The 17,823-nt window shown below is 42.5% G+C and overlaps 2 protein-coding genes across 3 annotated transcripts; both read left to right on the top strand.

Moving 5' to 3' along the window:
* The first annotated feature begins 2,316 nt into the window (after nucleotides 1–2,316).
* On the top strand, nucleotides 2,317–6,459 carry LOC133462193 (tudor domain-containing 6-like). The gene is made up of 2 exons (XM_061743335.1): nucleotides 2,317–6,295; nucleotides 6,386–6,459. Exons 1-2 carry the CDS (start codon nucleotides 2,317–2,319, stop codon nucleotides 6,430–6,432), a joined length of 4,026 nt encoding a protein of 1,341 aa, XP_061599319.1. The 3' UTR covers nucleotides 6,433–6,459.
* A 3,779-nt stretch (nucleotides 6,460–10,238) lies between these two features.
* LOC133462688 (ankyrin repeat domain-containing protein 66) lies at nucleotides 10,239–16,833 on the top strand. 2 transcript variants are annotated; one of them, XM_061744061.1, is made up of 3 exons: nucleotides 10,239–10,382; nucleotides 16,183–16,402; nucleotides 16,486–16,833. In XM_061744061.1, the coding sequence occupies exons 1-3, from the start codon at nucleotides 10,244–10,246 to the stop codon at nucleotides 16,580–16,582; spliced, it is 456 nt and encodes a 151-aa protein (XP_061600045.1). In that variant the 5' UTR covers nucleotides 10,239–10,243; the 3' UTR covers nucleotides 16,583–16,833. The 2 variants fall into 2 exon arrangements, with proteins under 2 accessions (XP_061600045.1, XP_061600044.1); XM_061744060.1 differs by having other exon boundaries at nucleotides 16,174–16,402.
* The last annotated feature ends 990 nt before the right edge of the window (nucleotides 16,834–17,823 follow it).

Below are 17,823 nucleotides of genomic sequence, written 5' to 3'. Positions count from 1 at the left end.
ACACTTAAAACAAGACTCATCACTGGAAAAAACAACAATTTTTACCTGTTTCAAGTAGATTTTCACTTGAAATAAGAAGAAAAATCTGCCAGTGGAACAAGATTTTTTTGCTTGTAATAAGAAGATAAATCTTGTCCCACTGGCAGATTTTTCTACTTATTTCAAGTGAAAATTTACTTGAAACAGGTGAAAATTGGCAAATAAGTTATTTTTCTGGTGATGACTCTAAATGTTGAAATAGCAGTAAAACCACATTCATTGATGAAATGACATACGGAATGGAAATGGGGGATGACAGTTTTACTGGGGGGATGATTTGGACCGTTTTTATTTCAGGGGGGATGCCATCCTCCCTCATACCCCCCTCAACTCCAGTACTGTTTATACACCTCTGCTAAGCGGAAATAAAACCAAAATATATGTAAATACGCTTTTTTCCCCTCCAGTTCTGCAGCGCAGCTTGGAAGCCCCGCCCACTGAAGCCCCGCGAGGCTTTAAAAAGCCACGTGACTAACCTCCACACCTGCGGTGCACGTGCTCCCTCGTGCTCACCTGCAACACAACATCACAAACGGTGAGGAAATAAAAGCTAAACCTGGGGAAATGTTTGATGTGAGAAAGTTTTTCTCAACCGGAAAAGATCAGTTTTTCATATTAACCATTAACAGCTACGAGTTCACAGACTTTCATCACTTATAGTTTACAGGAAAGATTAAACTTTTGTATCTTGATTATGCAGGTTATTACCAAAATGCATCATGGTGCTAAAGAAAAGTGAAAAACATTGTTTTTAGCATTTGTCTTTAATTTATAAGATGTCAGCCAACGTATATGCTTTAAAAAAGTACAAATAAATACAAAAAAAAATCTGAAATACAATATAAATACCCTTCATGTGAATTAATCATAAAAAAAGTAATACATTCAAAATAAAACAGTAAACATCAAATTGAAATAACCACAGTTTACTCAGTGACATATGCTACATTTACACTGCACAGTAACTTTATACAACTATATGCAAAACTTTGTACAAAAAAGGCATTTTAAAGCCCTGTAGTGTTTTTTTTGTTACTGCATCCACAATTTGACTCTTTTACTTCACCTAGTTTTATCATTTGTAGTAAGACTGGGCATTGTTTTACATTTAAATCTATGTGAGCGTGTCCATTTTAAGAATTAATAGTAATGAAGAGTTTTAATATAGAGTGGTATGAAAAAGGTTTTGCACCCCTGAACATTTTCCAGATTTTCTTTTTTATAAATCATGGTTGTTCAGATCAGCAATTTCCGTTAAATATAGCATACAAACACAGGGATATTTGAGAAATGAAATTAAGTCTATTGGATTTTCAAAAAGTGTGCAATAATTACTGAAACAAAAGTAGCTTTTTTTAACTTTAGCCCTTAGCATTTGCCTTTATTGCCTAATAGGCCAACAGGGAGCCAGGATGTGTATTTCTACAGAGTTGTTTTAAGGATTGAAAACCTCATCTCTGCATCATTTAGGGTTTAATATCTTATTTCGAAAACTGATTTCTGTCTGATGAGAACAAACATTTGGCTAAAAAACGGGCAACGTGTTGAAATGGACCCTTCTTGGGATGCTGAGCACTAGACTTGTAGTCAAAACCCGCCTGTATTCAGTTGGGTTCAACTGCAGCTCAATAACACAGAGAAGTGGATGATGATGTTGAACTCACTATAAATGTTTCCATCCATCAGCTGAGATCAGATATGTGTGGCGACTGCACTACCGCTATTTCTACACTATTGGAGGATTGACTCCAGTGCTTTTAAGGATTGACACGACTACTAACTAGTCCCAAAGTCCTCTAGCAGAATAACCAGCCTCCAACACCCCCCTCCACCTCAGAAAAGTCATGAATAGTAAATGTTACTGATTTAAATTTGAATTAATTTGGAGATGAAACCTGAATTTTAAATATTAAAGATTGAAATTACATTATTTACCATTATAGTTATCAGATTACACCGTATATCAGCATCACTGAAATGGACCTGACACATTAAATACAGACACATGCAGATGCACCAAAACATTAAATCAAATGCAAAATATAAATAGTTTAGAAAACTTTACATTAACAAGAGGAAGATATGCTGATACCAGATTCTGTCACCTTGTTGTGAAACGTCATCTCAATTATCCGAGACCGAGAGACCTGAGACCGAGACAAGACCAGGACCACAAAAAGTGGTTTTGAGACTTGCACGTCTACTGAGCACCAATTCTTATTTTAATAATATGTTTTCGTCCACTTTCAAGGTGCGTTTTGACCTGAGAAGTCAACAATGTGTTCAATTCCTGGTCTCCCAACACCCGGATCACAAGTATACGTTCTCATCGCAAGAGTCAATCTAAATCCGACTCGAGGCCTGCTGGAATTATGGGTAAACTTGGACGATGAAAGGAAAGACATTCATGACAAGATGAGAGGGGACATTCAGACCCCCCAGAGGAAGTTTTCCGCCTCCGAAGGAACGCTGGGCGACCTCTGCCTGGTCTGCATCAGCGACACGTGGCACCGAGCCAGAATCCTCTCGGCCGAGAGCGACACTTGCAGCGTTTCTCTGATCGACCAGGGCCAGCCCCACGTCGCCACTCGAGACGCTCTGGCGTGGGGCCCGTCAGAGAGTTTCCTCCCCCCACCCGAGACCGAGTCCTGCATCCTCGCAAACGTCCTCCTCCTCAAGAACGAGTTGCCTGAAAGAGTCGCAAAGTTTCTGGGTTTCCTGCCCGGCAAGCGGATCAGGGGGCTGGTTCACCACGTGCTGATGCCCGACAGGATCATCCTCCTCGAGATACCGTTTCTTTGCAAATACATGTGCAAGATCGGTGCCGCAGAGGAGATCGATGTGGGCAAATTTAAAGCATATGTGCAAAACTATCTGCATGCGGTCAAAGGAGACCCTGCCGAGGTCTCTGGTTTAACCAAGGAACCGAATCTGGATCCTAGTCGTCAACTCGTCCGCTACTTCTACCCCGAGCTGTCGACCGGCACCTTTGAAAACGTTAACGTAACCAATGTAACTGATCCAGAGAACATCTTTTGCGAGCTCCTAATTTTTTCCAAGGCAATGAAGCTGCTGTCCGATCAGCTCCGCCAGCACTACGAGGAGAGTTCGGTCCTCGAAGACGTTCACCCGCGGCGCCGTGGGGATCCGTGCGCTGCCAGTGGGAGCGACGGCAGGTGGCGCCGCTCTCTACTCGAGCAAGACGTCGCGAGCGACGACTGCGTCGTGGGGGTCTTCCACGTGGACGAAGGACGAGCCGAGTCCGTGAACATCGGAGACGTGAGACCGTTGCCGGGGATGTTCATAAGGATGCCGGTCGTCACGTATCTCTGCTCGCTGAGCGGATTGAAAGCAACCGGACGAGAGTGGACCGCGGACGAGACGGATCTCTTGAAATCGCTGCTCCTGAATCAGACTGTCACGGCGAAATTCGACCATTACGATCAACTCCGAGGCGTCTACCAGGCGACGCTCTATGCAGCCGACGGTTCGTGCATCAACGATGTTTTCCTCAACAATGTGGAACAAGATCCAACCGTCAACGACGAGCCCCTGTTCCTGGGAAGCAAGCTAATCATGGATTTACATCACCGAGGCACCGAAGCTGAAGGTTTACTGGGACAAAGCCGAGCGTTCGCTGTGGGGACGAGTGTCGGCGTGAACGTCTCCAGCATCGAAAGTCTGCAGAGGTTCTGGTGCCAAACGACGGAGAGCGCTGACTCTCTGGACCGCCTCACACAGGACCTGCAGAACCACTACGCTACATCAGCTCATCCTCAACCTCTAGTCAACTCCATCTATGCCGCTCGTAACCCCGACGACGGCATGTGGTGCAGGGCCAAGATCATCGTGGGTCCCGAGTCCCCCCTCGTGGATCTGAGATTCATCGATTGTGGTCGAACCGGGACGGTCCCCCTGCGAGACCTTCGCCTACTGGACCCGGCTTTCCTGAAGCTGGATCCGCAGGCGGTTCAGTGTTGCCTGTTCGGTCGGAGGAATCCCACCGACGACTCCGCCACCGCTCGGGCCGATGATGAAGTGGCCAAATTTCGGAGGTTTGTGGAGTCCAGCGTGTCGTCGGGGATCGGGTTGAAATGCGTCATCAAAGACGTGACGTCTGACGGCGACGGCCGGGAGCTCAAGGTGGTGGACATTGAATCTGGGTCGGAGAGTGCGTGCCGACTCCTGGAGTCCGAGGACATGCGGCAAGTCCTGTCGGACGGTTACGACTACGCCACTAGCAATATTGACGTGGGTGACAAAGAAAAAGTCTTGGTTACCTCGTCGGAGAATTTTGGGCTGTTCTACTGCCAACTCTGCAGGAATTCACGCTTGGTCGAGAAGATAAAAAGTGACGTTGCAGAACTCGTAGCTCGGCCTCGGAGCTCGGATCGTCCCCTTGGACTCGGCAGCGCTTGCTTGGTCCGGTACGATGACGACGAGTGGTACAGAGGTCGAGTTGTAGAAGTATCCCCAAAACCTAGAGTGCACCTGGTGGACTACGGAGACACCCTGGTGGTGGACGAAGCAGACGTTCGCCCCTTTCCTCCTGAAGTGAGCAACGTCAGATCCGTTCCCGTGCAGGCGGTTCCACTCGGTCTCTTCAAGGTCCCTGCAGAGACGCACCGGAAACTCAACCAGTGGTTCATGGACCATGCTGTCGGACACACTTTTACGATGTCCGTCGCAGCGAAAGGGGAAGGAGGGACGCTGCTCGTCGAACTGTTCGACAGATCCGTAAATGTAAACGTGTTAGCCAGAAAGGAAATCTCAAAAGTCCACAACGACTGTGGTTTTATCCCGCAGGTCTCCAAAAACCCGCCAGAAACTGAAGACTGCTCAGAACGAGACCTCGCCGTACCATTGAAGCTGGAAGGAACGAGCCCTCCTCGTCATGTCCTTGAACAAGAGTCGCTCGTCATCGACGTAGAAAAAGCATCTTCAGCTGTCATTCTTGAGCACGAAGAGACTTCCTCCGAGGATTCCCCCTCCTCCCGCCACTACTCGTGGCCGAACATTTCTGGAACCAGAACCACAGACGTGTACGCCTCCTGCATCGTTGGGCCAGAGTACTTCTGGTGCCAGTACTCCAACCAGCCGGACCTCGCCGTGGTGTCCAGGCTGGCCCAGGAGGCGGGGCAGACGCCCGGCGAGGCGGCTCCTCCCGAGCCGCTGGAGCCCGGCAGTCCTTGCCTCGCTCGGTTCTCCGGCGATGACCAGTGGTACAGGGCTCAGGTTCTCCAAAAGACCGACGTCGGAGTCCACGTTCTGTTCGTCGACTACGGAAATGAGTCTGATATCGACATCGGCAACGTGAAGTCGATGCCACCGAGCCTGCTGGGGATGGCACCTCAGGCGTTTTTGTGCCGTTTGAGCGGCTACGACGAGTCCGAGGGCTCCTGGGGTGACGAAGTTTACGACGACTTCTACAACGTCTTGGTCGACAAGCTCCACAGGGTGACTGTCCTCGATAGGGAACGCGGTGCCGAGGGTCCGGTTCCCCAATATAAAGTGAAAATGGTACGTGGTGATGTCGTCATTAATGACCTGATGCAGAAACACTGGAAACCTTCTTCAGGAGACGGTTCTGAACCTGAAACAGAAAGCCTGCCTCCGGTTATTCCCGCTGAAGACGACGGAAACCCTTCGGAGGAGGATGCAGGTACTTGCTCGCCCAAGAGGGGTGATCACTTCCAAGCGGTGTACGCTACTTGCATTGCCGAGCCGTGTTACTTCTGGTGTCAGCTCGCCAACGAGGAGGACCTACACCAGGTTTCTCAGCTCGCCCAAGAGGCTGGACGGGCGCCACAGGACGAGACCTTCCTCCAGAACCTCGGCAGTCGATGCCTCGCTCTGTTCCCCAGCGACAACCAGTGGTACCGGGCTCGGGTAGTCGGGAAAACCCAAAACAACCTGCAGGTTGTGTTCGTCGACTACGGGAATGAGTCTGAGGTGGACTTGGACGGCGTGAGGCCGTTGACTCAGAGCCTGCTGGAGATGAGTCCTCGGGCCCTTCTGTGCCGGCTGAACGGGTTCGATGAGTCCAAGGGCTCCTGGGACGACAAGGCCTACGATGATTTCTACAGCTTGCTGGTGGACAAGCCACTCGGCCTGACGGTGGTCGGCGTGGGCAAACACCCAGAGATTGGAGTTCCTCACTATGAAGTTGAAATCGAATGTGACGGAACGGTTGTGAACGCAGTGATGGAGAAACACTGGAACGCAGTGGACACCAGTGATGTCACTTTGGACCCAAGTTAGTCAACTTTATTTTATATATATATATTTTTTTTTTCCCCCAAACTTAAAGTTTCCTAATGTCACTTTGTCATGGGATCTTTTTCAGCTTGCCAGCACAAAACTGGGACCATGGAGGAGAATTTGGGGATTTAAAATCATGATTTCCTCAATGATGGGAAGGAAAACCTTCATCTTCTCTCTCAGGTAAAATCCCCTGTGCTGTCGTCACACAATTCCTTCAAAAGAAGAGCGTGTGATTCGATGATTCAAATGATTCAATGATTTAAATTGTGACCTTTTTGTCCTTCAGCTCCAGACCTACAGAAGTGCCTCCGAGGGAACCGAGTTTCAATCAGTCGTCATCCACCAATCTCTGCTTGTCTATACATTTTACTAAATATTAAAAAAAAAAAAAAATAAAGCCGTTAATGAAATATTTTTGGCTCAATGAGCATTCAGTTCTTGCTTGGAAGGGAAAATGTGTGGTTCCTCTCCATCGTGAGCCCCCAAAAGCATGTTTTTCCTGTAGATTTTCAAAATAAAAGATCTCGACAGGCTATGTTCATTCAGCCGAGGGACTCGAGGTGCAGTAGGCTTCTGCATCGTGTTCATTAGATCCCCCAAGATCTAATTGAATGTTTTGGACAGTTTCAAGTTCTAAAGAGATGAGACGTGAGATTAAAATCTGACAGCCATCAACATAACTTCCTTTTATATACAGTAGTTGGACAGAAATGTGTTAAGAAATTCCAGATTCAAGGCATGAATTCAGGCCACGTTTACACATAGCCGGGTATTTACAAAAATTTATATTTCCCCCTCTACATTTTGAAAAATACCCTTGTTTACACGAATCCGCATAAATACGCTGTTAAAAGGTGCTATGAGCCAAACCTACAGGCGGCAGTGTACCAAGAAGCATAGTCATGCTACTAATCTGAATCCTGGAAAAAACAACAAATGACACGAGTAACTACAGTGGCCAAGCAAATTGTAAACGCAGGTCTCAAACATGATGCTGCATGACACGTTTCTGTTGCATAATGTGCCATTCTGATGCCTAAATGTCAGTTTCCCTCCGTTATCAAGCAAATGTGAAGACGGAGTTTTCAGAAATGATCGTTTTTGGTGAATTTGAGCTTCATTTCCGTGTAAACAAACGCCAAAACGCATGAAAACACCACCGTTTTTGCTACGTGTAAACGGGGCTTCAGTGTAGTGGACCCCGAACATGTGACGGGGATGGGGGTCGGTTCGTCAACACTTCTCTTCTACTTCAATGGATGATGTTTCTGATCATATAGATGATATATCTCCGTCAATTAACCTAAAATATGTGGAAATAATTTAGTTTTTGGTTCCTTTTCTGAACCTTTAGTGTCTGTGTATCATTGTCTGGCATTTTCACAGCAGTAAACGGACAGTAACATGTGCAATATCCGTCTACCTCATAAACATCCTACCTGCTTTTTTTTTTGCACAGTTTTTTTTCTTTCTTGTACTGCACTATTTTCATTCCAATGTATATACTGTGTATATTTTGTAATTATATATTTTTTTTACTTTTTTTACCCTTTCGCTGCATTTGTGTGTTGTGTGTCCTGCTGCTGCACAAAGCAAATTTCCCCATTGAGGGATAAAGGACAATCTAATCAAATTTTTTTTGAGCTGTGCAATTAAAATAAACTAACATTTAGTTTTATGATTTAAAGAATAAGTTGATGGATAACTTTAATTTAATAATGACTCTTCAACTAGGGTTGCCAACTCCCTGAAAAATAAGGGACACCTCAACCCTATTGCCTTCACCCTTCCTGGCGTGGTGAATTTTTTTTGCCCCTTTTTTTTGTAAGTGAAACGACTTTTTAACTGTTTGACTCAAACCTGAATTGAATTAGATGCATATTTTTGAATGCCATGGACACGTGGAATACAAATTATCCAGCAATTCACTTCAATACAAAATAAACTGAATAAAATAAGTATCTTTCTTAAACAGAAACCTGTCCTGCTTAACTTAAAATTGTATAAATTAATATAAACAATAGAAAGAAAGCAGAACATCCATTCTATAGTGCACATTTTTAGTGCAATAACAAGAGTGCAAACAGAAAGTCTGTAGAAAACTTGAAAACATATTTGTGCCTCAAAGGCCATTACTGTAGCTACAGTTGTAGTAAAACAGAAAAAAATAACTTAGGAACTCCACAATGCCATTTTCCATTGGCATTTTATTTTTTGACTCTCACAGTAATACGGGACAAAGTGCGTCACTTTTCAGCTCAATACGGGACGCGTACTTTAGTTTATAAATACGGGACGGTTCCGTTTTTCAAAGGACGGTTGGCAACCCTGCCTTTAACTGGTTCAACATAAAGTTGTGACTCGATGAGTCCCGGGCTGCGTCCGAAATCCCATACCTCCAACCTAATGAGTAGCAAAAACAGTACGTGAGATTTTTTAGTGCGTCCGAAACATTAGTACGTACTCAATAGTATGTACTATACATACTCATTCTGGAGACATTTATTAATGTGGATTGATTGACACTAGCTAAGCAGAAGCTTCCCACAATGCAATGCAGCTGTGTTTGGTTGCTAAGTGCTGCCCATATACGTATGTCATAAGTATGATATTAAGCAGAATAATATCATATAATATAATATTCGTATATAATATTATATAATGTCATCTTGTTTCAGCCAGGATAAACAGGAAAGAGAGGAGCTGCTACTGCTGCTGTTACAGGAGCTGTTACCATGGTAACAACTCCCTCTCCCAACGGCAGGAAGTGACGTGTGCCCTCTGAGCAGTACGTCCCAATTAATGCATACTACTGATATTTACTCAAAAGTGTGCCGAGTATACTTTTTTAGTATGGCATTTCAGACGCACCGCTGGTCACCGGTGTTCTGCCAATCCTTGCTACCTGCCGAGAAATGCTACTTTTGTGGTTCAGCGCATGCGCACAGTCGATTTTCAAAAAGTTTGATTGCCACGCCCATCATTTCTTGCACGATGTAAAATTGATAATATGGGATGTTGACTATTTGATCCTTCAAAATACAAAATACATTACCCATGACATGAATTGCATTACACTTTGTGAACATTAAACAATAAAGAGAGAAAAAAAAACTAATTCTATCACTTTATTTGATATTCATTCAGTCATTGGCCTTTATTTATTATTTATTTATTTCTTTTTCATCTCAGCTCCCCACTCCCCTTACTCCCCCTAGGCTGCACTTGAAAATAAGAAATTTGTTCTTAATTTGCTTGCCTGGTTAAATAAAGGAAATAAAATAAAATAAATATTTAACCAGGCAGGTCATTAAAAACATTCTTATTTACAATGACAGCCTGGCAAGCGACAAGGACCACTTGGGGGGGGGAAGGAAGTGGTTTAGGGAGTAAAACACAGTAAAATTGTACCTCTACAAAAGGTAGAAAGCCATTAGGTAGCATTTTTTGGCAAAGCAGCAGAAATTGGCAGAACACCTGTGTTCTGCCAATTTCTGCTACCTGCGAGAAATGCTACTTTGTAGATTTTCAAAGTTTGCATAATTTCTTGCACGATGTAAAATGGATAATATGGGATGTTGAGTATTTGATCCTTCAAAATACACCACCCATGACATGAATTGCATTACACTTTGTGAACATTATACAATAAAGAGAAAAAAAAACAATTCTATCGCTTTATTTGATATTCATTCAGTCATTGGCCTTTATTTAACCAGGCAGGTCATTAAAAACATACTAGCCTACTGAGTAAAAGACAGTAAAATTGTAGCTCTAAAAAGGGTAGAAAACCATAAGTTATCATTTTTTTTGGCAAATCAGCAGAAATTGGCAGAACATCGGTTCTGCGATGGAAGGGGGCGGCCTTGCCGTCCATCCGCCGTCGCTAGGCAACGCGCGACGCCACTGTTGCGCATCCGCCGTTGCCAGGCAACGCGCCATGACGGAGCTGCACCAGGCGGCCGCGGCGGGACGCTGCGAGGAGGTCGAGCAGTTCCTCAGGGAGAACAAGTGCAGCCCCAACGAGAAGGACGTGGACTGGGGCAACAAGACGCCCCTCCACTGGGCGGCGGCCAAAGGTGCGTGTGTAGGGGGGTGTAGATGTACGACGGCGCAGGTGAGTCTTACCTGAATTATGGTCCCGCGTTAAATCGACGCAGAGCCTACGCCGTACCCTACGCCGTAAGCTCTGCGTTGGTGTAACGCGGAACCATAAATCAGCCTTTAGTCCCTGTAACAGGCTGCTCTCCCGTTGACCTTCACGGGGAACTCCGTCACATCAATGTCAATCAATCAATAATACGTCACAGGAAAAACAAGTTACCATCGATTATTAGAAAGAATGAAAAGTGCAGCTTCAGTATCAGAAAGCTTCTGCTAGAAAACACAGTTTATTATCAGCAAACATCTCTGTTACAGTCTTGCTGGTCTGGAGCTTTTGGGTGTTTTGTTAACACAATGACAAGGAGGAAAAACATTGGCGCAGAGTTTATATATATATATATATATATATATATATATATATATATATATATATATATATATATATATATATATATATATATATATATATATATATACACATATACACAGGACTGTCTCAGAAAATTAGAATATTGTGATAAAGTCCTTTATTTTCTGTAATGCAAAAATGTCATACATTCTGGATTTATTACAAATCAACTGAAATATTGCAAGCCTTTTATTATTTTAATATTGCTGATCATGGCTTACAGCTTAAGAAAACTCAAATATCCTATCTCAAAAAATTAGAATATTCTGGGAATCTTAATCTTAAACTGTAAGCCATAATCAGCAATATTAAAATAATAAAAGGCTTGCAATATTCCAGTTGATTTGTAATGAATCCAGAATGCATGACATTTTTGTTTTTTTAATTGCATTACAGAAAATAAAGAACTTTATCACAATATTCAAATTTTCTGACACAGTCCTGTACATACATACAGTACATACATATATATAGACACACACACTATATATATATATATATATATATATATATATATATATATATATATATATATATATATATACATATACATATATATATATATACATATATATATATATATATATATATATATATATATACATATACATATATATATGTGCACCATATGTATATGAAGATGGCAGCTATGTCAACCCTTTGTTTGTCAGGTCTGTGGAATCGTAATGTTTTAAGTCACTTCATGTGAGATATTTTATTCATACTGGGTCTGAATTTTGGATGTTTTGCAAGATCTTCAAGATTTTCTCACTCTGAGATCTCTGTGACATTTATTTCGTGACATTTTAGTATCAGTCTGCCTTAGAATTGTTTGAGGCCTAGTTTGATGCTGGACTGTTTGGAGCCTGCCTCCTCTCTTGAACTCTCTAGCTCTAGATCAATCAATGGCGGACGTCACAGCAGCATGCTCCTCAGGTGCTCCAGTGTTTGCCAGAGCTCGATTAAAACCAGAAATATACAAGACTGTTGATGGCAAAGTCATAGTGGAAGATGAACTTTTACACTTCCTTACTATGAAAATAAGAACATTAAGTCAGGATGAGATTATCCTGTTAGCTGCCAACAGCTTCGGCTCAGATTGGATAGAGGCTTCAAAGAAAATGCTGTTTGAACTCTGTCCTACCACGCAACGGAACATATCACACAAAGGAACACAAAAAGACGCCAATAACATCAAGAGCTGTCTCAAAGTGTTGAATGAGTGCGGAGATAATGTTCCGAGATTTGTATCTCACTATTTGGATGAGCTGCCACCTGTGACTTTTACTAACATGGACGTCTGCGGCTTGCTCCGAAAAGTAGAGCAGCTACACACTGAGGTATCTGCCATGAAACATGCGTTACACCTGCAGACTGAAACGAGCGAAGGTTTGCATGCAGTCATGGCGGACGTGAACCGTCGGGTTTGTGCCCTGGAGCAGCACGCTGACCACGGCCGTGCTGGCTTCGTTGCGCCGGTGAGGCGGCTGGACGCAGAGAATGCTAGTGCCGCGCATGCTACCAACTCAGCGGCTGTTGGAAGCGCTGACGGCTCAACGGAGGTGACTGAAACTTCAGATGACAGACGCCGAGGAGAGGCACAGGGACCGCTGCTTCTAACAGTGGAGAGTGCTACACCAGCAGTTAGCTCTGGATTAACGACGCACTCGCCTGGGTCTCCAAAGTGGAGCCAAGTTGTGAAAAAGGGGCAACGGAAGCGCACAGAGGATGCCCAACAGGGATTACGCACCGGCAAATCTGTGTTGGGACAGAAGAAAGCTGGCAAAACTATTGTGGGCACTGGAGCTGCAGGAAACATCAAGATGATAACAACTAAACGGGTGAGTGTCTTTGCAACTAGGTTTTCACCCGACATAGACGCTGAAATACTGCGCGCTCATCTTGAGAATAAACTTGGACGTGATGTGTCATGTGAAAGGATTGTTACTGTAAACAACAGATACGCATCGTTTAAAATATCCGCTGAATGCAAAGAAGTTGGTGATATGTACAACCCAGAGCTCTGGCCGGAGGGAGCGTATGTGCGGCGTTTTTATGAACCACGTAAAGCTGGAGTCATTGGTGCTAGTGCTAATGCGGCTACTCTATTTGCTGGGGCTACGAGTGTGCTCGCTATTGGCATGAACGCCCAAGTCTGATGTTGCTATGGATATAAGCGTCCTGTCATACAACTGTCGTGGCCTGCGCTTAGGTCAAAGTGCTGAGGATAAAGCTCGCCGCATTATTGTCGATCAGTTGTTGGAGCACTGTGACATTCTGTGCCTACAGGAAACGTTCCTAGCAAAGCAGGATTTAAAGGGACTAAACTCCATCAGTGACAATTTTCATGGTGTTGGAGAGTCAACCACTGACCTCAGCCTGGGTATAAAAAGGGGCAGAATTCCAGGAGGTGTGGCAATTCTGTGGAATAAGAAACTGGACTCAGCGATAAATGTCGTTAGGCTTGGTGTGGACTGGTGTATTGCTATACATTTGACACAGCGTGATAAGGAATTTATAATTTTAAATATCTACACTCCATATGAATGCCATCATAATGAAGAAGACTATGTAAATAAACTTGCCTTTATTAGTTCCTATTTACAAAATGAGTGTTTCACAAATATTTTTATTGTTGGGGATATGAATGCAGACATTTCAGACAAGAGGTCAATTTTTGCTAATCACCTAAATCATCTCTGTAGAGATAATAATTTAATACTTTCTAGCAGAGAGTTCTTGCCAGCCGAAAGCTATACACATATAAGTGAGGCCTGGCACACCACGTCTTGGTTAGACCATTGCCTCTCTACAGCTGATGCTCACGCATCTTTGGCACACATGGAAATCTTATATGATGTATCCACTTCTGATCACATTCCTGTAAAAATGGTTATTAGATCTGAGTACATACCTGCAACTGTAAAATGTGAAAATAACTCTAATCTTGGTAACTTGGACTGGTCCTCTCTTTCATGTGAAGACATTGCTTCCTATTGTGAATATACTGATCAATTATTGAGCAATATATATCTGTCTAGAGAGGCACTCATGTGTAAAAACAGTAATTGTACAAACATCAAACATAGAACAGATATTTCTGCACTGTATACAGATATTGTCTCAGCTTTACTTGAAGCTAGTAAGCCTCACCTTAAATGTAAAAAGAGAGGAAAAGCCCGGCCTGGTTGGAATACTTATGTGGCTGAATTCTATGCTGAGGCTCGTGAGGCTACTAAATCTTGGGCAATGGCTGGTAAACCAAGACAGGGGCCCATTTTTGAATATAAGAAGAGTACAAATGCAAAATATAAATATGCAATACGTTTCATTAGTAAAAACGAGCAATGTTTGAGGGCTGACTCTATGGCCAAGAAACTTTTAAATAATAATAAAGCTTTCTGGAAAGAGGTGAAACACATTAGTAACAGCAAACCCTCCTTACCATGTATAGTAGATGGAGTCTCTGGTGCAAATGCTATTGTTGAGCTCTGGCGACAGCATTATAGTAAATTGTTTAACTGTGTTCGGTCTAAAGGCTATCAAGTAGCTAATGTTGAAAATGTAGATTCAATCAAGTCTCATGAGGTTTCTCAAGCGATTAAAAACTTATCAGTAAATAAGACAACAGGTATGGATTCTGTCTCTGCTGAACATCTTAAATTTGCAAGTTCAAGGTTAGCTCCACTTCTTGCCCTATGCTTCACTGCCCTCATGGTCCATGGGTTTCTTCCAGACTCTATGATGACAGTGCTGCTGGTTCCTGTGGTTAAGGATAAAGCAGGAAAAGTGGGTTGCTCAGATAACTATAGACCTATCGCTCTTGCTAATATATTGTCGAAAGTTGTTGAACAAATTCTCCTGGAGAGAATTAATGAATTGATTATTTCTACAGATAATCAATTTGGTTTTAAACCGAGACACGGTACAGATATGTGTATATATGTTTTAAAGGAACTGCTGAGTAACTATAAGAGAAAAAATTCATCTATTTTTATGTGTTTTTTAGATGCGTCTAAGGCATTTGACCGGGTGAATCATGGGAAATTATTTAAAAAATTGGGTGCAGCAGGTGTCCCTAATTACATAGTCAGAATCCTGTCCTATTGGTACGCCCAACAGACCATGCAGGTTAAATGGGACAACTGTATGTCTGCTCCTTTTCATGTCAGTAATGGAGTAAGACAGGGGAGCATCTTATCACCTATTTTATTTAATTTCTACATGAACGATCTATCAAATAAATTAAGCTTATGTAAAACTGGCTGTATGGTTGGCAGTACAGTGATGAATCATCTTATGTACGCAGATGATTGTGTGATTTTTAGCCCGAGCTCAGCTGGTCTGCAGCAGCTCCTTAATGTGTGTTCTGTGTATGGAGAACAACAGGATGTAAAATATAACGATTCAAAAAGTGTTATTATGATCTGCAGAACCGTGGAAGATAGATATATGATTTTTCCTGACTTTAAACTGTCAGGTAATGTCCTGAATATCTGTAGTGAAGTGAAATATCTTGGTCATGTGATCACAGACCAACTGACAGATGACGAGGACATTTATCGTCAGTGTCGTATGTTGTATGTGAGAGCAAATGTATTGTCACGTAAATTCGGTTGTTGTACTGTTGGAGTGAAGTTGACTCTGTTCAAAATGTATTGTTCACCTTTGTACACTGCACATCTGTGGTTGACCTATAAAAAAGCCAGCCTTCAGAAACTACAAGTGGCATACAATGATGCTCTGAGGATACTGTTAAAAAGGCCCAGATGGACTAGCGCAAGTGAGATGTTTGTGAGTGCTGGAGTGAACACACTGCAATCTGTTTTGAGAAATATAATGTACAGGTTTATTTGTCGGTTAAATGATTCTGAAAATCAAATTGTTGTGGTACTGGTGAACATTATGTACAGTGCCACACGCTGCACGTCTCAGTTTTGGGAACACTGGTATAAGTGTCTCTTAAAATGAGTCATTAGACTATTTTTTATCTTTGTGTTTTTTAATCTTTTTTGTACTGTGTGTCTTTTGATTGTATTTTTGTATGGACCTTGAGTCTGGAATAAAGCATATCTATCTATCTATCTATATGTATACATATATATGTGTGTGTATATGCATATATATATATATATATATACAAATACATATATACATATATATATATATATATAAATACATACAGTACATATATATGCATATACACATACACACACATATATATGTATACATATACGTATGATGCAACAATGTTTATACACACGTATGTATGTATGTATGTATGTATGTATGTATGTATGTATGTATGTATGTATGTGTATATATATATATATATATAATAGCTACTACTTCCACAGGACATACAGAAATCGTCTGCGTCCTCCTGGAGCACGGGGCCAGGCCGAGCCTGAGGACGGAGCACGGATGGACGGCCGCCCACTACGCTGCTGAATCCGGTCACCTGGCCGTCCTGCGACTGCTGCACCACTTCCACGCCCCCGTGGACAAGGAGGACAGCTGCGGGGACAAACCCGCCAGGGTCGCCCAAATATACGGCCACCACGACTGTGTCCAGTTTCTCAAAAAGTGCGACTTATTAATCTGCTTTTGAATAATCAATGAGTGCCGTCGTGCAGGTTCAACACCGCCCACGTGCTTGTGTCCTGCAGAGCCGAGCTGGAGTGTCGGGAGTACCGCAACACGGCGGCTCGGGAAGGTCTTTCTCTGGACGACACGGACGACGAGTGGGACGGAAAAGGCAAATAAAGTGAGAAAAACGGGACTTGAAAAGGCAAAAATACAATTTAGGCTTCACATGTATTTTTTTTTCTTCCCAAAAGCCTCAAGTGACGACGCGGAGGTCGCTGGCGCCGTTTCCTTTGCCGAGATTGCAACCAAAGCAATGTTATAATCTCCTACATCATCCAATGGTGTCATGTAAACTTGTTGGTTGTTCTAATCTGCTGCTGCTACTACCGCTGCTACTAAATATTTAATCACTTTTCCAACTGTTGATCTGCTTACTGCCCCCTATCGGTCACCGCCGGTACAACGCTCTCCTCGCGTACTACAACGTTGCAGTTGGTAGTGCAAGCGAACGGACGCAAACGCAAGCACCAGCAACAGCAAGTATATCCCAGGCTTTACAGTGAGCCAGGCAGGAGAAAAATAAAATAATATTTTTGAGGAGGAAGATTTTTTTTTTTATTATGCACTTTGAGAAAAAAGTCGAAATGCAAAGAAGAAAGTCGAAATTTCGAGAAAAAAGTCGAAATATTGATAAAAAAGTCGAAATGTCGAGAATACTGTTGAAGTACAATTTCGAGAAAAAAGTTGAAATGTTGAGAAAAAACATTATTACATTATTTCAACATTAATCTTTCGACTTTATTCTCGAAATTTCGACTTTATTCTTGAAATTGTATTTCAACATTAATCTTTCGACTTTATTCTCGACATTTCGACTTTTTTCTTGACATTTCGACTTTTTTCTCGAAGTGCACAATAAAAAGAAATCTTCCCCTCTCAAATATTTTTCTCCTGCATGGTCCTAATACTCAGAAAACAGAATTGTCCCGTATTTATAAACTAAAGTACGCGTCCCGTATAGAACTGAAAAAGGACACACCTTGTCCCGTATTACTGTGAGAGTCAAAATACGGAGAGTATTAGGGCTTCGAGAAAAAAGTCTAAATGTCGAGAAAAAAGTCTAAATGTCGAGAAAAAAGTTGAAATGTCGAGATTAATGTTGAAATACAATTTCAACAATAAAGTCAAAATTTCATGAATAAAGTCTAAATTTCGCCTTTTTTCTCATCATTTCAACTTTATTCACAAAATCTTTACTTTTTTCTCAACATTTCGACTTTTTTCTCGAATTTGTACTTCAACATTTATGTCGACATTTCGACTTTCGATTTCGAAAAATATTTGAGAGGGGAAAAAAAAATTTTTATTGTGCACTTCGAGAAAAAAGTCGAAATGTCGACATAAATGTTGAAGTACAA

This window comes from Cololabis saira, chromosome 16 (assembly GCF_033807715.1).
Source record: "Cololabis saira isolate AMF1-May2022 chromosome 16, fColSai1.1, whole genome shotgun sequence".
Classification (NCBI taxonomy): domain Eukaryota; kingdom Metazoa; phylum Chordata; class Actinopteri; order Beloniformes; family Belonidae; genus Cololabis; species Cololabis saira.
The sequence above is the reverse complement of the archived record's forward strand: the minus strand, read 5'-3'. Positions and strand labels throughout refer to the sequence as shown.

Bases quoted from the DNA above. Each gene is read 5' to 3' on its own strand.
- LOC133462193 (XM_061743335.1), top strand. From the start codon at position 2,317: ATGTGTTCAATTCCTGGTCTCCCAACACCCGGATCACAAGTATACGTT. The intron at 6,296-6,385 runs GTTAGTCAACTT...GATCTTTTTCAG, and splicing joins TGATGTCACTTTGGACCCAA to CTTGCCAGCACAAAACTGGG.
- LOC133462688 (XM_061744060.1), top strand. From the start codon at position 10,244: ATGACGGAGCTGCACCAGGCGGCCGCGGCGGGACGCTGCGAGGAGGTC. The intron at 10,383-16,173 runs GTGCGTGTGTAG...CTACTTCCACAG, and splicing joins CCACTGGGCGGCGGCCAAAG to GACATACAGAAATCGTCTGC. The intron at 16,403-16,485 runs GTGCGACTTATT...TGTGTCCTGCAG, and splicing joins TGTGTCCAGTTTCTCAAAAA to AGCCGAGCTGGAGTGTCGGG.